This window comes from Artemia sp. Qi Xiang Cuo, chromosome 13 (assembly GCF_049724085.1).
Source record: "Artemia sp. Qi Xiang Cuo chromosome 13, ASM4972408v1, whole genome shotgun sequence".
In the NCBI taxonomy this organism is placed as follows: domain Eukaryota; kingdom Metazoa; phylum Arthropoda; class Branchiopoda; order Anostraca; family Artemiidae; genus Artemia; species Artemia sp. Qi Xiang Cuo.
In genome coordinates, this window is record NC_142806.1 from 45,881,244 (window position 1) to 45,901,232 (window position 19,989).

The 19,989-nt window shown below is 35.3% G+C and overlaps 1 protein-coding gene across 3 annotated transcripts in view; it reads right to left on the reverse strand.

Moving 5' to 3' along the window:
* DIP2 (disco-interacting protein 2) overlaps nt 1-19,989 on the reverse strand; it is a 298,193-nt gene that overhangs the window by 30,664 nt on the left and 247,540 nt on the right. For all 3 annotated transcript variants that reach the window (XM_089099548.1, XM_089099547.1, XM_089099546.1), the window contains 5 exons: nt 18,151-18,317; nt 12,230-12,437; nt 10,873-11,099; nt 6,317-6,529; nt 3,776-4,007 (listed from right to left, as the gene is read on the reverse strand). In XM_089099548.1, coding sequence (XP_088955674.1) covers nt 3,776-4,007; nt 6,317-6,529; nt 10,873-11,099; nt 12,230-12,437; nt 18,151-18,317 — 1,047 coding nt within the window. The remainder of the gene's footprint in view (nt 1-3,775; nt 4,008-6,316; nt 6,530-10,872; nt 11,100-12,229; nt 12,438-18,150; nt 18,318-19,989) is intronic.

Below are 19,989 nucleotides of genomic sequence, written 5' to 3' on the forward strand. Positions count from 1 at the left end.
CTCAACTCTTGAAATCAAACAGAAGATTTCTTCAATTTTTTTTTTCTCTTTCAACTCTTATGCTCCCCCTACAGCCAAAATTAAAAACTACTTTACTGAAAATAATATTCATCGTCTACACAATTTTTAGGTTATTACCGGGAATTTTATAGATAGGGTAAGGGCCACTATGCCTTTACGCAAATCTGACACGATCGGAATCCTGCAGGGCTAATCAACCTCAATCTCGGAATGTTTAGGGAAGCTGGCAAGCCCACTTTCATTAAATTTGCAGGACAGCCTTTGGGATTTACGGAAACTGTTGAGATGTTTTTACGCAAATCAAAAGCAGCACATGACCTTTGCCCTTAGTCCATTTTAGTCACTGACAACAAATTATTGCACAATAACTAATTCGATAAATTATGGAATCTCTTTTAAACTCGGCAAATTTTTAACAAATTTTTAACTCAGCAAAAATCGAGTTAAAAAAAAATTGCGGGAAAATCTATGAGTAAATCGATTAGCATGCGAAACACTTCTTGGAATAGTCACACGAACCAAAACAATTTCAGAAGATAGAAGAGGATAACAACATAGACCAGCGATTAAACCTACCTTCAACAAGCATCAACTATTTCCTTGGCTCTTTATTACAATCCTACTACACGAGATGTATCGATATTTTAGTTAAAATTAGATTCACAATTTTCATTATGACAGAAAAATAAAACCTACATTGAAATCATGCTTTTCCGAGGGTTGCTGAGGGCAAGCCATCACGACATTTATACGAAGAGCTAAAGCCCGCCACTTCTTATAAACATAGGTATTGTCGTGAATTTAGTGAGGTCACCTTTTGCTGTTCCCTAAAGACGAGAGATACCAAAGTGCTCAATCTTAAGGAAATACTAGAAACGTTCCTGGTAAGCGGTTGACTATCCCAAAAATTTCCAATTTCGGACCTAAATTGTTTTATCTTTCATGAGGAAATCCTTCAAGAATAATCTAGGCAGTTATCTTTTTCGGAATGGGACAAAAATTATAGGAAGGACAAAAAAAAACAAAAAAAAACAGCCAGGTTACATAACAAACACTGGTATTCAGGGAAAGACCACATATATTGTGTGATTTCAGAGGCAAGAGAGTAAAGACCTTGAGATCTGTCCATACGCACTTTTCCCAACTTCATATGAATGACGACTAAGCAACTACATTTTCAATGGCTCGAAAACTCTCTTTTCGTCCAGAGCAACATACATCTTAAGATAATTTCAGCATTTTGGTTTACATCTTCGTATTGATTCTTTTATTCGATTATTTATCTTTGTAGCATTTTTTTATTGAAATTACGCTGGGCGAGTTTGTACTGCCATTAGTGCAGGATGAAGTATCAGTTAAGACAATTAAAGATCACTCCCACAGTTGGGCTACAGCCGGGGTGTCAAAGTCAACCTTTCAAGGGGTTAATATTTGTTTCAAAAGCTACCAGCAGGGCAAAATTTGTTTTAGCTTTCATTTTAACGGAAAAACATTTAAATTCAATTTAAATCATGCACGAAGATAGGATGTAACTATTAGTTGAAAAATCGAATATTAGCGCTTAGCACTAAAAAAAAGGTTAAGTAATTAAATAATTGGTGTAATAATAATTCAATAATTGGCACTTAAAAAATATTAAAAATTATCGGTGTTGTTGCTTTTATTGCTATAGTCATTGCACAGATCTGGAAATTTAGCTTTAAAGTCAAGTATTGTATTTAATTTTTCAATTGATTCAATGTACTTCAATGCTTAAAATTTAGTTTATCAACCGACATCTCGGTAGAATTAGCCAAAGAGTATCGACAATTGACAAGAGTGGAAACTTCTGCTCGACGGAAAAAAAATTACCAGCATCATCTAGCATTTGGCATTTATTGGAATTTTTAAATGCTTCGCAATTGTGTTTTTTCTTTTTTTTAGAAGCTGAGATTAGACACATGTTACCACACTAATATTGCCAATTACCCTAACTACACTAATCTTGCCAATTACTGTAATTACGTTACTTTTGCCTTATTATTACATTGGAAAAACGCCAAGTAGCGACAAAAGCTAGCTGGCGTTGGTGAGTTTTCTGTCGACACTAGCGCCAGTTTCCACTGTTACAAGCAACCCATGCTCTTTGGAATAAGCAAAAAAAAAAAAAAAAAAGTTCAGAGTTGTACTGCAGTCTCGACAAGAACTCTGGATGGAGTTCACGACACAAAGTATTGACCTTTATGCTTAAAACGGATATCAGCGAAAAGGACCACTGAAGATCGTAAATAAGAGAAAAAATTCGATTTTCAATCGAATTTCAATCAAAAATTCGGTAACTCAAAAAGGTGGTAGATTAGGCGAATGACCACTAAGATAATTCGAACGCAAGCAAAATTGGCTTTGGTAACTCAAACGACATTTTGTGCCGTTACGGAAAGGGGTCACCGAGAGGAGAGGAGGTGGGATTTTAACGATAAAAAAGAAAAGAAAAGAAAAAGGGGTTTTGCTACATGTCATAAACTTTACAGCAGAGCATGCATTTTGGAATATAGACTATTATTGAGGTTTAGTTGTGTCTACAAGGAAAGCTTTTCAAGCATTCAAGGCACAGCAATAACGATTCTGATATAAACGACCTTATTTCTCAACCTCTTCTATGAGTGCGCAAAGAAGACATAATATATATTAGAAAAAACCTAACACACCTTATCTGAATTCATTTCATTAGTCGCGCCCAATAAATTGAAATAATTCACCTAAAAATGCATTTTTCTTAATCCCCCCTTCCTCGGAAAATTTGGTCGACCTGCTCCGGAGGAAAGGAGGATATTTGTACACCCTTGACCTTGTTGTTAACTCACCATTGACCAGATCAACAAGATAGGAGGCTGTTATATTGGCTGTTCACAACACCTTATATTGCCAGCACGTTCTATCATACCTATGAAATCTTTATTAATAAGTAATCACCAAAAATAATAAATCATCAATAAGCTTCAACATTTATCTTCTTGGATTAGAGCTAAAAATTTTCAAGATATTATGGATAATTGCTTCTTGTTAGACAATTTATTTGTCATTCCAGCTGTTCATTTTCAGCTTTTTCAACCATCTACCTTTTATCGACTACTTTTTTAGCCATCTACCTTCTTTCAACCATCTGATTTTTCAGCAATATCTAGCGTAAATTTGGAATTCTAGGGGAGGAATGCCCTCCCCTCCGTACAACCATGCTGCAATAAGCTTTCTGTATATCAAATCTGAAAAAGCCATTTGATAATTTTCTTGGATGAAATTTTAACCCAACGGTCCGGAAAATTGAACCCAACAGTCCGGAAAATTGAACCCAACAGCCTGGAAAATTGAACACAACAGTCCGGAAAATTGAACCCAATAGCTGTACTTCCACAACTGATGCAAAAAAGATTAGAAAAACCTGTGCCATTATAAGCTTTCCAGAGCCGTAGTTTGATTTCTAAAATAACGAATTATTGACTATTTTAAAAATAAATTCTATAATTTATACTAAACCTGGATTAATTCATATTCGGTTTTATATAAAAAAAACAAAAAAAAAAAACAAAAAAACATGAGATTAAAATCTCGATCGCTCACATATCACTAAAAAAAATTCTTAGAACAACTTGTACATTTTAAACTACTACATTTTTTTTAAATAGTTGACATTTAAACTGATTTGAACTCACGTAAATAAATCATAACAAGAAACATGCGAGTTAACAAAAGAAGAGAAAAATGAACCAAAACATACCTTGATGTACTTCCCGCGGCTTAGGTAAATTAGTAACACAAGTGTGTGGACACATTAGAACATTGGCGGGATGCAGTGACCCTTCGAGAAATCTCCTTCGAGTTTCCGATAGATGAATACCACCAAGCGGGGTTTTGGGTAAGTAGTTTGGAGGCACTAAGGCTAAGCAATATATGCCCACTTGATGGATTGAATCAACGGCTTGCAAGACACGAGACATCCACTGAAAACTCTGGAATAAGATAACTTGAGCATGATCTACGAAAACAAAGGAGAGGGGAAGGGAGGAGCCATTTGATGAAAAGCTCTTACTTGCAGGGTCAAATTAACACAAGGAGACTATTTAGAACAGTATGCATATGCGTACGTAGCTTCTTCTCTAGGAAGGGGGGCGGGGCAACCGATTCTGTGACGAAGGGCGGGGGGCTGAAGTTATATTGGCAGTTCATAAATCTTTACATTGCCAGCAAGTTTTATCATACCTATGACATCTTTATTAATAATTTATCACCAAAAATCATAAATCATCAATAAGCTTCATTATTATTCTTCTTGGATTAGAGCTAAATCTTTCCGAGACATTATGGATAATTGCTTCTTGTTTGACTTTTATTCTGTCATTCCACCTATTTATTTCCAGCCTTTTCAACCATCTACCTTTTATCAACTACTTTTTTTTAGCCATCTACCTCTTTTCAACTGCCTTTTCAACCATCTACTCTTCAGTCATATCTAGTGTAAATTTGAAATTCTAGGGGGGGGGAAGCTGCCCCCTTCCGTACGCCCATGACAGTATGTAATTATATTATAAATTTCCAAAGAAGAAAACCAATAAAACATTCTTAACTTAGAGTAACTTCCTTCCTGAGCATATAATCCACCTTGTTAAGCATAAAATATGCATCTCAATAAATACGGTTTTAAAGTGATGGTCATTTTAGTCTATTCACGTTTTATTTATTAATTTTTAGTAATAGTCTTGGACAATTTCTAAGTAAGCTGCGAATTTTTATCAGGGAATATTGTCACTTGGCTTCTGAGACCTGAGCGCAAAAACACCTTTTCAAGAGCCCGTATCTTTAAGCAATTAAACAATTAATGAAGCCCGTCTACGGGTCTCCCTCAAAATGTACCTCATTTTTGCTAGAAAGTTCATATAATCTATAGATTAGATATCACTTTCCTATTCAAGATAATTTATTTCCGATAAGGCCGACTCATCGGTTGAGACATAGAGATCGACCCTTTCGCAACACCTCAACTCCCTTAGGCATTCTGACATGTTATATGGTAAAATGACCAGTTTTGCTTTATAATAATTGAGAATCCGTACGCTGTAATAATCTTATTATATTATTTTTTTTTTTTTAACATAAGAATGCAATAGTAAGTTTTTTTTGTAAAGCTTCCTTTAGCTTGGTCACTATTTGATTGAGTTCACCTAATTTGCAATAAAATGATTCATTCAGTAAAGGTAATTTGACTATCAAAATTGTTATCTTACGTGTCAAGGGAAAGCCCTATTGCGTTTAGCACGGAAATAAGCTATATCTTCCAGCTAATCTAAACAACCTTCCTAAATAGATCAATCAACTAAAATCCACCAGCAAATAAATCTTATTTCATTCATACTTCTCACAATGATAGCCATCAACGGATATATCTTTCACAGCGTTTTTGGGTCCCTCTGAGGTCATTCTCAGTGGCTCTAAATTTGGCGATAAAGCGTTATCAGTGCCATCAATTGAAGGGAAGCGGGGGATCTGTGTCTCCTATGTATCCCCATAGACTTTGAAAAATACCTTCTTTTTTTTTGGGGGGGGGGGGATATTTTCATTGAAGATGCCTTTTCTTCGTACTTTCATTGAAAAATACATCCCCAGCAGCAGCACCGTCCTAAATTTTCGTGAATTGACGCTACTGTGCGTTATATTTCACTTTGAAAGTCCCCTCAAGCCATCGTTAATGTAATTTGATTCCTAAATATTTGGGAATTTCAGGACCATTTCAAAATTCCCTGGTATACACCAAGACAACTAAATTTACCTAAAACGGTCTAATTATTCCAATCGTGCGGACTAGCTCCCAGTACGGTTTGAACGACCCAACGAAGATCGAACAGATATTACCAAAATTGTTATTAAAAGCAAGCCCCCCCCCCAGGTAAGTTTTCAGTTCCCAATCCTGTTGCAACAGCTGACAAGTTTTCAATACGGTAGGAATGAATTGTAATTTTTAGTGCGTTAAAGATTTCTCCAACTTTTCCAAGCCAAAGAAATAGCGCATAAAAGTGAGTTTCCGTCAAACATTGCTCATCTCAAGGAGAAAAAAAAAAGCAATTCGGTCTTAAAATACCATTGAGCTCAGTCAAGAATCTAGAGGAAAAGAACAACCTTAGGGCTTTTCAAAAAAAAAAAAAAAAAAAATGGTGGGAAGGGTCGAAGTTATAAAACAAGTGCTATTTTTGCACACTCGTGGAGTGCATTTTTCAGACACAACATTTCTGACAAAAAATGATAAAAGCAAAACAAAGGAACGAACCTCTTCTTCGCTACAGTCAGGCCTTTGTTCAGCAACAATACACACTCGTTCATCTCTTAGAACTCGGATAGCAAATACTGCAATTCTACCTCTATAAATGAACTTCATTGGCTCAACTGCCAGAACTGTGGCTATCAAATCATCAGCATTATGCCGCCTGCCACTCACCGTCATCAAACCATCCCTTGAGCCACATACGAAGACTAGACCACCCTGAAAATAAGAGAAAATTTCTGTATTTAGTTGAAGTGTTCTAACGAACAAGGCCATTTCCAGGAAGGGGGGCGGGGTAGGATTTGAATTCCCTCTGATATTTTTGTCCTATTTGTAAAAACCTAACAAAAATGCATATAAAATTTTTTTATGTGTTTTTTTTTAAGTTTTTGGTACCCCCCCCCCCCCGAATCAGATGTATAGGAAATGTGAGGCATACACTACCGAATTACAATTGCGAAAACGAAGAAAAGACGAGGATGGTTGTTGTTTAATTCCTGATTATTTTTTTTTCTTTTTAATAAACCTGTTATTAGGAACTGTACATTACAAATAGCTGTACATAATTTATTTTTCATTGTAAATTGTCTTATTCTTCTATGATAGCCAGCCTTGATATCTACCGTCTAAAATTATATCTTTTCAAAATTCAAGGGAAGAAACGTCGCTACTTGCCTTTCCAGCCATTGACGGACCATCTAGAAGCTTAACTATCAAACGAAGATTAGAAAGAAATGCTGATTACCTCACCCTCTGGGCCAATTCAAGTTAAAAAAAAGAATTAAGAGCTAATAGAAGTAAGAAAAGATAAGGTGGAACAAGGAAAAGTAAGAAAAATTACACAAGAAAAAGCAAAAATAAAATTATTAAAGGATTAAAAAACTCAAAGCAAATGGGGATTCTTAGAGTTTACATAAGCAATATTCTAAAAACCACTGGTCATTAACTATAACGAACTCTTATCTGCAACACTCTTATCTATTCGTGTGGCAATGGGTGGTATTGCTTGTGAACCCTTGCGAAAACGTCTTTTAAATTGTCCTTCAACCTCCTGGATGTTCACACGCCACAGGCACAGAAAAAGTGATTTTACTTCTTGTTCAAGGAGGAGGATTGTAAATTTCCTGTAAATTGATTGTAAACTGCGAGATTTAGTCTCCTGTGTTGGGCGCAGAAGTTGAGGGAAGTGGAAGGGGAGTGGCAATTAGCGGTGCTTCATATTAATATTAGCGCTGAAGCTGTCAAAAACGGCCAAGATTGTATGAAATTCATCATCACCCACCCGAAAGCTTGTTTACAATGCACTACTGTCGTTTGCAGCAACTCATTACACACCATTTTATTAAAAGAAAGCCGAGCACCAGTACTTAATTTCATGTTTCTTTCATGTGTGTCTAAAGTATCTCCACCATTTTTATGGCGGGGGGGGGGGGGAGGGTTACATATCCGGATAGTCAACGGGCATGAGATATATAATAATTTTTTCTCTCCATAATATTAGAAGCAACTGCCCCCCCCCCCCAAGCGACGCCCCCGGTGTTCAGTGTCCATTATACAATAATTTCCCAAAAAACATTTACAGACATCTTGAAAAACATTTAGGCTTGTTTTTCACAAATTTTGCAACATTCTTTTTCTCTGAAGGATGTCCCATCCCCCCTGACGTGGACCCCCTTTAATCCCTAAAAATAACAATTCTGGAGCTACGCCCATGCTTTAACTCACTTAAAAGTAGAAGCATTATAAGCTTTCCATGAGAAGTGAAGCAATTACTATGTTTGAAATATTATTTAGGTTTCCAATTAACTTTTATTAACACAGCAGGTAATTAAGTGAAACCAAGAGGATCAATACTATGAAATTAATTTTCGAACATAATTTCAGGAGAATTGAGCATTCTTGGCGTTTTTGACACTAAAATAACACCAAGTGCAATTATGAGATAACTTAAAAAGAAATTAAGCAATATTTCAGCTCTAAGTGAGCCTTGTTAAACAAAGTTATTCATTTGTTTAATTAGTTCCCACCAAGAAAAATTACAACCTACTCATTATTTTGATCAACAGTTAACGTAATGTTTGTAAACTGAAAGGTCGAATATATGATGTTTCATACCTAGGCAGTACTAAAACTAATTCGAAGATCCAACGAGCGAAGTTGTTGGATTTTCAGTAAAAGGAGTTCCAACCAACGGATAGAGTCTAGAATGTGTTTTTATCAAACTGTGCTAAACAATGTAAACAAAACTGAAATTCGGTATAAGGCCAAATGGCGTCAATTCACAAAAATGGGGAGGGGGCAAAATGTATTTTTTGAAATCGGGAGGAGGGAGGGGGGATCAACTTTGTAATTTTTTTTCAATTTTGTCACTGAAAACAACGAAAAAAGTAATTTTCAATGAAATTATCTAAAAGAGATGTTCTTCAAAATTTAACGGGGGAGGAGAAAAATCTGAGGGGCACCTCCCCCATTGATGCCACCAATAAGGCCTCAGTACATTCTAAAATGGTCTTCCGGACCTGTTATTAAAAAGAGTGTAACACCACAAGCGGTGTCCCTAGTCGCAGTTGGGAGCCTACTACCAAATTTTTCCCAGGGGTAAGTTTACAAGTTGCTAAAATGGTTGTGTCTACACAGGGGCAGATCTACAGCAAAATCTCGGTGGAGGCCCAATGTGACAAGGGCACCAATGAGCAAAGTCTTGGGGGAGGGGGCCCAATGTGACATAGGTGCCAATAATTGACCAAATTGACAAATTTATTCTAAAAAAAAGTAAAAAAAACAAAAACAAGGAATAAGGGCGCCAGAAAAATCTTGAGGGGGGGGGGCCCCCCGACCGCCTGGATCCGTCACTGTGTCAACACGCGCATATATTTTGTGAAAGCAAGGGGTGAGAATCAGAGAATTGAGTTAAAGCCATGTACAAATTTTCAGAATCAAAACTGTGACGCAACCACGAAAGCAATTAAAAGAAGACGATAAAGAGATAAAAGACAAAAGAGTGAACTTAAGACGAAAGCAATAACCGTCAAAGACACAGCCTCTAAATTTACAATTCAAAGAGCTTAGATTGTAATTTAACAGCGCTTAATTTTGATAATTTGATTAAAAGAATTGAAATATTATTGGCATACCCAACCAAGTAATAAATCTGGGAATTAGATAAACTCTAATGGGAAAAAAGCTGAAGATAATAAATGTAAACCTATTCTTGAAGGACATTACCATTGGGATGAGTCATTTTATGTAAAATTTTAATTGGCATATGGCAATGACATAAAGGCATGATTATCGCGGATCAGTTTGTCACTAACAATTATTGGCAACTAATGCGCGGATACACAAAATTTTAAACAAAGGAAATATGAACCAGTTCACATTATACAATATTTGGCAACGAGTTCCGGCGATAAAATATTTTTTTTTTTACTGGAAAGTCTAAAATCACTGACGTCCACAAGAGGGAACCTTTAGGCCAGTTTCCCCTCACCACCCAATATTTTTACAGTATGATTCATATAATGACTCATATGTTTAATATATTTCGCCTGATTTCTGCTTCGTTTAAATCTTGCTACCCCGCAGCTTGCTTGCAAGGTTTTCTAGGTGCGTACCATCCTACAAATAAACCTTGAACCGACCACTGAAAAAAACAACATTTTATCAACAGTTATTATGGAGAAACTTTGCACAGTTTCAGAACAAAAGTTCAAATTTATTTTTAAAGTGAAGTGAAATCAAGTTAAAAAAAAATCAACATTAAAATGTACTATATCAAGCGCCTTAGTTCCTTCGCTAAAGTCTAGCGTAATAGAGCAGATATTTGGCATACGTGCTATTTCTTTCATTTTTTTGGCAAAAATTTAGTTTTCAACGAACAAACTAACAAAAACCCCCCCTTAAATTGTCTCCCCCTAAATTTTAAATACTTTTAGGGCGGACGAGAATTTTAATTGAAAAACGCTCTTTTTAAGTATTTTCATGACAAATTGACAAAAAGACAAATTCGTCCATCTCCTAGATTTTGAAAAATATACACACCCCGATCCTAAATTTTTTTGGATTAGTAGCACTGACTTTGTCGGTTTTCTAATCACAATCTGTGTCAATTGATTTGTAATCTTGATTCTTTACTTCAAATTACGAAGAAAAAAACCTATATTGAACAGAAATCAGCCCAGATTATGATAAAAATAAATGAGGCACACGTTAATTTCTCTTCTATGATCACTAATAGTGTACAAAAGTATGTACTTATGTATTATGCATTTACTAACTAATATTCCTACTAGCATAATAACTAGTATACCTAGAAAAGGCTTATAGTTGTTTTTAGACCTAGAAGGACCTTGGTGGGATGCATAATAAAATACTAAATATAACAAAAAAGAAGCCACTTCTACAGGATTACTAAGTTTTTTCTTTAATTTTGAGGATTTGATGCCTTATGCAAGATGAAATTTAGTTATCTCATAGTAAATAAGTGTTTCTTCAAAGAATAATCATAACTTTATAATCCATGTTAGCTTGAAAACACTAAACAAAAATACCAGTAAACTCACGGGTCCTAAGAAACCAAGAAGTCCCGTCCTAACAAACTCAGTCTCAGGAGGCAAAGGGTTCCTTTCATCTTCGGTTATTACCGGCACAATTTTGAATATATGATTTGATAGGCCTGGGAGGTTCCAGTATGAACTGCCACTTGCCACATTTGAAACGCAAAGCTCTCCAACTTCGTCAGTTTTGCACAATTGCGGGGTCCCATCTATTCTTATAACCGTCATCAAATCTGTGAACATTAAAAAATGATAATAAATATATAAAAAAAATGCGTCCTGATTTACTGCTTATATTATTCATACAAGTACTTTTCTTTTGATGACAGATTTAGACGCTGTCACGAGAAAATGTCAAAATGACAAGCAAAGATTTTGGGCTCTTTGTCATATTACCTTGAATATACCTGTGGATTTTTCAGAGACACATATACATAAAAATCAACAAACAGCGGCACATCCTGAGACCCGAAAACATTTTTTTTTTAAATTAACTCTTTCCCAATGCATTGGACCAACACCGCACAGATTTATTGGACAATGTATTGCACCTAATAGTACTAATTCATAAAAAATTATGGGACGAAGGATTTTTTCCGACCTTTTTAATAAAGATGCAAAAAATATGTTTTCAAAATACGGAGGGGGGGGGGTACTTTTTAAAAATTAACATACAAAATTTTATTTTTAACAAACGGAGGGGGGCATTGGGCCCACGCCCTATGATGTCACTGATTATACTGTATTTCTATTTTGATTCTTGCTACTATTTTACAATCTGTGTTGGCACAATACATTGCTCTGCTTGGCAATACGGAGCCCAGGGTCGAATCCCAGATGTCACAGGGCATGGAATTGCACAGAGACTATGCATTAGCGTATCCAAGTACTCAAACAAGAAGAAGAAGAATATTTTACAAAGAGGAAAAATCCATGTTAATAAGGAAAAAATGACCAAGTTGTACATGTTAGTCTAAACAAGCGTTATAGGATGTACACACACACACACACACAAAAAAAAAAAAAAAAACCCCCAAATAAAAAAGTTATGAAAAAAATTCGAAATTAACAAGAAGAAAACGTAGCAAATAAAAATATCCCGCGAAAGATACACCATTTCTTTTACCATATAAATAATTCGAAATAGAAGCACAAAAAACAACGTAAAAGAACGAAATGAAGCTTAATCAAATTAAAAAAAAAGTTAACCGTTTTCTTCAAGCTTAGCACTACCAGTATTGGAGGTAAAATAAAAAGTTTACCAAAATACTCCTCCCGAATAAGTTGTTTTTTAAAGTTAATAGTTCTTCTTTTTGTTTTAAAATCAATCAAGCAAAAAACAAAGCATCTTATTTCTTCTTACCTCCAGGTAAGACATGTCCACAGTCTTGTAACGTCAGAGAAGTAAGAGAATCCTCTTGATCAACACGAACGACGCCATGGCTTAGCCCTGACATCGAGAGGATGCCCCTTCCTGTAGCGTTGGCACCTTGTCGACCAGGTCGGCGGAGGGAAACGGTGAGCGATTGACTAGATCCAGCCGCTGGACATACAGCATCAGGTCTCAGGCCCTGGAAGGAGGGCAAACCAAAATATAATCAATTACGCTTAGTAGTTGGCAATATTGGCACTAGTTCCCGAATTTGGGTCATGAATAGCCCGGCTAGATTATATTTTTCGGAACAAGAGGGGAGAGTGGTATTACTTCCAAAAAAGAGAAATATAGGCGATGTTTACAGAAACTAAAGAAAATTGAGCAGAGTGGATCATTTTCATTCGGGGTGAAACGAAATTTGTATTGCGAGAGGGTAGGGGAAAAGTAAAAAAAAAAACAAAAACAAAAAAAACGCAAAAGTAGAGGAACCACAGGGAAATATATAAGAAATATAGAAACGATCGTCAAAAATCACAAAATGACTGCAACTAAGGTAATCCAAATTTTAAAGATGAATGATACACATTTGTATAGAGAAGGTTGTTAGCATAAGTATAACATGCCTAAAAATAAGGCAGATTTAATAATATACATTAAGAAATTAACCATCAACCGTCACAGAACATAATAAAATTACAACAATAATTATTAACTCCCGTTGAGAAACGAATATACGTTGGGAGCTTCAAATCATCATTCCTCGTTGAAATCATGGAATGCATGACGCAATGGTAGTCTATAGCTGTGAGTTGATCATAAGTAAATTGAGTTGCTTAACCTCAAATTATTTGTATATTACACATCACAACTATATATTATCAGGTATATGTACGTAATAAATTATATATTATGGATACAGGGTATACGGGCTTCCTTTAAGGGGATCAAATTACCTTCATGATTTTGACAACATTTAACAAAATAATTTACAACAAAATTACAAGTTTTGCTTTTCTTATGCCTCTAGAACTCTATCCAAATTATCCATTTTTTTTACAATTAGTTAGCCTACGCTTTTAGCTAGAAAGAGGGAGCATGTATTGTCATGTTTAGTTCTAATACAACTGGCTACACTGCGGTCTGTAAAAGGGGGAAGGTAGACTCCCAAATATGTTTTGGACAGACATATTGACTGGGTAGCAAAGGTAAAATTAGCAAGAGGGGATTTTGTTGCCTGAGCCCCAATTTTCAGATTGAGTTAGGTCTGGGCTTTAAGGTGGATGTGCCAGAATTCCCGCGGAAATTCTCCCAGAACTTTTTTGGAACGCATTAAAAATGGGTGGGTTGTTATGATGGAAGAAGATTCCACGATGGAGCTTTCCAGGACGCCTTGCAACTGATTCTGCTCTTATTTTCCTTGAAATAGTTACATAACAGGCTCCGGCGACAATTTGTCTATCTTTTAAAAAGTCTACAAGCACAACTCGTTCAGAACTCTACAACAAGGCTGGCAATACATTGATGACAGAAATTCCGCGTATTTTTTGAATGTCTCGTCCCTCGCTTGATACTGCTACTGTTAGCTTGTCACAGGGTCAACCCGGCGGAGGCAAACACACTGGCGATTACTCTTATTCTATTCTGTCCTATTCAAAGCTTCTGATTATCCCAACTCCCAAGATAGCTCTTGATATTTGAAGTCCTTTATCTATAATCTCATTGAACCCTAATCTTCAGCAGTCAGTTCTTATACGACCCCCTTATGGACAGGTCCAGGGGGTCATTATTATTGGACGTTGGATAGGTCAAAGATTCACAAAAGCGAATTTTTTTTTTTTTTCTTCTCACAAACTTATGTGATAAAATTCCGACATTAAGGCGATATGAGACCTAAAAGAATCGCCCTCTCTCATCCATTATAAACTTTTTAGTTTGTCTAACCAAACTATCTATTATTGATTGGGCAGTCTTACCATAGCAGTAGTATTGCTATAACAGTCTTGAGCGGGCCATTCGGGCATTACTTTAAGCGGGCCTACATCCCACCACACAAACAGTCCTAAATTCCGAGTGGAGTCCATATCCTAATGTGCTATTGAAGTTACTAATCCCTCTATGAGATCTATCGTGTTTTTGGAAACAATTTTTCTCGAAAGTTTACTTTAAGCGGGCCTATAGGACATCATTTTAAGCGCACATTCTTATCTCAAGTTCTGCGATAAGGATTCTAGGAATTTTTCACTAGCAGTGCCAAGATTTCAAGCGGGCCTATTGCTCACGTGATCATTGATAGAAGAATTCTTCTTTCGTTTGTCAAGTATTTTGTGCAGTTTTTGAAATGAATCTGAACTTAAATGATATCTAATAAAAGTAGCTTTGATATGGATTCTAATAAATAATTGGAAGAAATCTTTTCGTACTCTATTGATATCGAGTCAATGATGGATTATTGATAATTGATTATGACTACAACCACAACCGACCAGGTATCATTTTTATCAGGAAGAAGATTTAACGGCGGTTCCTCCAATCCTGCCGACACCATAGTCAAAGTCATAGATGACGTTATCGTTAACTATATTTCTTTTCCATCGATACATTTTTTTGCTTCTAAGCAGTTTTCCATTGATTTTGTGAAATTTATGTTTTATGTAGGAATCGAACGTGAGACCAATGATCTCATATGGTAAAAAAACGACATGCTACTCGAATGAGACAACAGGTCATGGATGAAATTATCTTCTTAGAAATACATTACAAGGCGATCAATGTATTATTTCTGGGACGTTGGCCAACTGGTGTTAAGCGTCACTACACCGTAACAAGTTATTTGCGCAATCGATTTCTCGATTGGATATACGGTTACTGTTATCAGTGACCTTTTTCCAGGCTTCTTTTTTTGCATCATCCCGAAAATATACATACCACGGTGATTTGAGATGCATGCCTGACAGACATGTTTTTTTGATGGTTAATGAAACATGTTTTGATCTCCAAAAATTGTAATTGAATTTATATTGACACTATGTTATATATGTTTTTATATCATATAGCATCATTGGTTTAAAAAAACACCCCTCCCTACTACCCATTCTTGAACTATTGAATTTAATACGTGAATTTTTTTTAAATTGGTCCTTCAGGGGACGGTAAAGAGCAATACGAAAACTAAAGTGTATAAAAACTGCCTTCTGGTAGTTTGCGGGCTTTGCCCTTGACTTGACTTAAAGCTCTTGCTCGGCAGCGTCGGCAGCGTCGTTTGCCTTGAGGCAAATCTTAATCATTTTTTATTCTGAAACTTTTTTTTGACCAATTTTTTTTTCAACTTTCTTTTCCATGTTTTAGTCTCACATTAAATATACTTATAGCCAAAAAGAAACATCTTGATATTTTAGAAGTACAAAATGAGGATGATATAAACATGTTAGTCATGAGTTTTTCCATTAGAAAAATAATGTTTGTAGGAGATCATGGGTCTCACGTTCGATTCATACCTCAGACATAAATTTCATAAAATCAATGGAAAACTGATAGAAGCTAAAAAATGTATCGTTGGAAAAGAAAACATGACACCATCTATAAATATAGTTAACGATAACGTCATCTATGATTTAGACTATGTAGTCAGCAGGATTAGACGAATCGCCGGTAAACCTTCTTGTTAATAAAAATAATACCTTGTCGACTGTAGTCATAATCAATAATCAATAGTCGACTCGATATTATTAGAGTACGAAAATATCTCTACCAATTGTATATTAGAATCTATAACAAAACTACGTTTATTAGATAACTTGTCACTTCAAATTCACTTCAAATACTGAACGAAATACTTGAAAAACGAAATAGGAATTTTCCCATCAATGACGGCGTGAGCAATAGGCCTGCTTAAAATCTTGGCACTGCTAGTGAAAAATTTCTAGAATCCTTATCGCGGAACTTGAGATGAGAGTGTGCGCTTGAAACGATGGCATAAAGTCCCGCTTTAAGTAATAACATTCTTTCGTTGAGAAAAATTGTTTCCGAAAAAATGATAGATTTCGTAGAGGGATTAGCAAGTCCAATAGCACATTTAGATATGGGCACCACTTGGAATGTAGGACCGCTCGCATGTGGGATATAGGCCCGCTTAAAGTCATGCCCTAGGGGCCCGCTCGAAACGGTTATAGCAATACTACTCATAGCTTGTAGAGCTTGGATAAGAGATCCGAATAACGATACAAAACCAAAACCGATACCCACTTTCCCCAAAATCCCAGTTTAATGAAACTTAAGAAAGTATGAATTTTTTTTTTTTTTTCGATTAAACAGAGCATAATTTTCTTTTTAAAGCTCAGGAAGGAGCATCCTTAAAACATTTATAGCAAACCTGCTCGGAAAAACGTTATAAATCAGCTCAAAGGAAAAATAATTTAAACGATTATGCAGCTTTGGGAGTTCCCTGTGGTCCTGGACAAGTTTTAAAACTTGTCCGGAAACAAATATATATATACATACACACACACACACACACATATATATATATATATATATATATATATATATATATATATATATATATATATATATATATATATATATATATATATATATATATATATATATATATATATATATATATATATATATATATATATATATATATTTTGCTTATAGGCTTTACCCCCACACCCGGCACTACCCTCCGTGGAAAATACCCCCCCCTCCACGGAAAAAACCCTCCCCCACGTGGAAAACACGCTCACGGAAAATACCTCCCCACAGAAAATACCCCCCTCCTCCCAGACCGCAGAAAATACCCCCCTCCCCCCATGGAAAATAAGGCTTTCCAAATTTGAGAATTTTATGAGTTTTATTTTTTTAATTTCCGTAGGGGGAAGGAATTTTAGTACTTGTGCATTATGCGCCACTCACTCAAGTTTGCGCTGTATAAAATTCGAAAACACACCGGTTTTTCGTTACTTTATCGTTACTTTGGAAATAAATGTGGGATATAGATTTGCACATTAGGGGGGGGGTGTGTAAAGTATAGCGTTTCAGCATGCAAAATGTGTTTGGTACAATTATTCTGCATATTAGATTAATAGATAGATACGTGTATTTTGAAGCCACATATACGGCCATAAACAGTTGAACGCAGTAAAATAAAATAAATGAAAGGCACAAATAATATAAACTTTGATGAGCGATCATCATAAAACACTTAAATGAAACACTACATTAACAATAGTATTTATTACTTGGAAAAACTGTCACTGAAAAAAAAAACAATGAACACTTGGAAAAAACACTTAAATGAAAGATTATATTTACTTTAGAATGATTTTTTTTTTTTTTTTTAAGTTAACAAAATTTCCCGATATCTCTCTATTCTTCTGTATTTTTTTTTGTGGCCATATACCTAGAAAGAATTATTTTCTGATTTCAAACTGTCCAAATACTTAACCCCCCCCCCCCCTATGTGCAAATATATAGCCCAAATTATGTGTTTCCCATATATACTGTCACTTGTCTTTGTCTTGTCTCGCGCTAAGTTGAAAAAAAAACTAAGCTAAAAAACTAACTTCTCGAGTTTTACACAGCGCAAATTTGAGTGAGTAGCCCAAAATATACAAGTACCAAAAGTCCTTCCCCCTACATAAAAAAAAAAAAAAACTTAAATAAAATTCTCAAATTTGGAAAGCCCTATTTTCCACGGGGAAGGGGTATTTTCCGCGGGGTATCTTCCGGGGGGGGGGGTATTTTCCGGGGGGTAAACGCATATACATACATACATACATACATACATATATATATATATATATATATATATATATATATATATATATATATATATATATATAATATATATATATATATATATATATATATATATAATATAGGAGCCAAAAGGAAAATCCGTGAATTACCTGAGCTTGAAAAGTGGCAATGAATTGATCACAGGAAGAGAGCGACCAAGGATTGGCCCCATCTGAGACAAGAAGCATTCGAAGAGTTGACAGACAGATGTCTCTATGATCACGTGTGGCCAGCAAGCCCCAATGAAGATCACGTGACTTCACAATCGCCAATGAGGCTAAAGAAAGAAGTACTCTTAAGTGTTTTCAGACTATCTAAAGAAGGGATAAGCACTATATATGTTCAGTTATTTCATGTGAACAACTAGGCGCACAAACATGAGCGAGGACACAGGAAGAGATACAAGAACATGATTTTTCTATTTTTTTTAACTGTCTCAACTCTTATCTGGTCACTTACACGAGTTACAATAAAGCTACGGAGAACAGTTAATGTGGGAACACATATGTTCCTACAATGATTTTATTAAAATACTGCAAATAGAATTGAGCAATTGCAAAATCGCATTTGTATAAAATTACGGAACCGACAAGATTGAAGTAAATTGGTATTCGGGAAGCTCCATCATAGTCAAAAACACTTCAATGCTTTTATCTAAAAAATGATGACAACCTTCAATTCAAAACCTTTAGCGAATGCATTTTAATAAATCTTATTTTTGGATGAACGGTGCATAGTTTAAGCCTTTAGTCGGTAGATTAGATACTAGTAAATGAAGACATTTGAGGAAGGAAACAGAGAGAAACAATAAACACAGTAGGTGATACATATGTAGAATTCACGATTCATATTAGCTCGTGAACGAGAAGTTCAGAGGAACATAATGTTATATACTAATATATTAAGGAACATGAAGTTAAATACAATTATAATTGGAGTCCTACTGACTCTTCAACAAAGATGTAGAGCCTACGGGGTCATCTTCCTCGCCTAAGATATGTTACTTAGTAATATGACATTCGCTTGTGGCATGGTAAATATCCAACTTCATTAATCTCTAACAGTAGCAAGGAAATTAGAAAGTTAGTTAGCTGGAAGGAAGAATTTCAATCCCGTACTATTGAACTAGTACCGAAAATACCCAATCTTTTCGTGTTTCAAAATAAAAATGCGATAAAACCTCACTTTTCTTAATTAAGGTCGATTTTGCTTTTTGTGTGTGTCCTTAGCACTTTGAAGCTATTGAGTCACATCCACCGTATTTATACACTGTCATTCTATGTGCCGAAGTCTTAGTAAGATTAGAAATTTTTCGCTTTGAGTTTTTTACTAGCAGAACTTAGAAAATTATGGGAAGAATCCTAAGCATTCGGGTACTCGATGGGGAGCGGGAATATTTTTGTCGCTCTTTTTCTTTGAAGCCCATTCTCAGCTTCTTTTCCAAGGAACAGGTAAATAGCATCAACAAAAGATTAAACCCCCACCTCCATTTAGAGAATATTGAATCTACAGAAGATTTTACTCATGGAAGATCAAACCCAATATTTAATAGTCATAGGTAACGCACTAGAAATTTTCTTGGAGAAGGGGGAGGCGAAAAGTTTGCCTAAATCAGTAGAAGAATAACAAATAAAAGAAATTATAACTTTTGCTTAACAAATAAAACAATTACAACTTTTGCAAAAAAAGGATACTCTTCAATGACTCATTAAATAAATAAAAAAAAAACTACACAAGCCCAGATGAACACAATGATATTTTCTCGGTTATAAAAAAAAAACAACACACAATGACACTGATGGAGAAAAAATCAACACGCCAAGGCGTTACATAACGACCATCAAAATTCGTCAAAGTAGCAGAGAGATAAATTATACAAAAGTTGTAGAAAAGCTAGTATAAACAAAATAAAATTCTATAAAGGCCATCCCAAAGGTTCCTTCTCTATG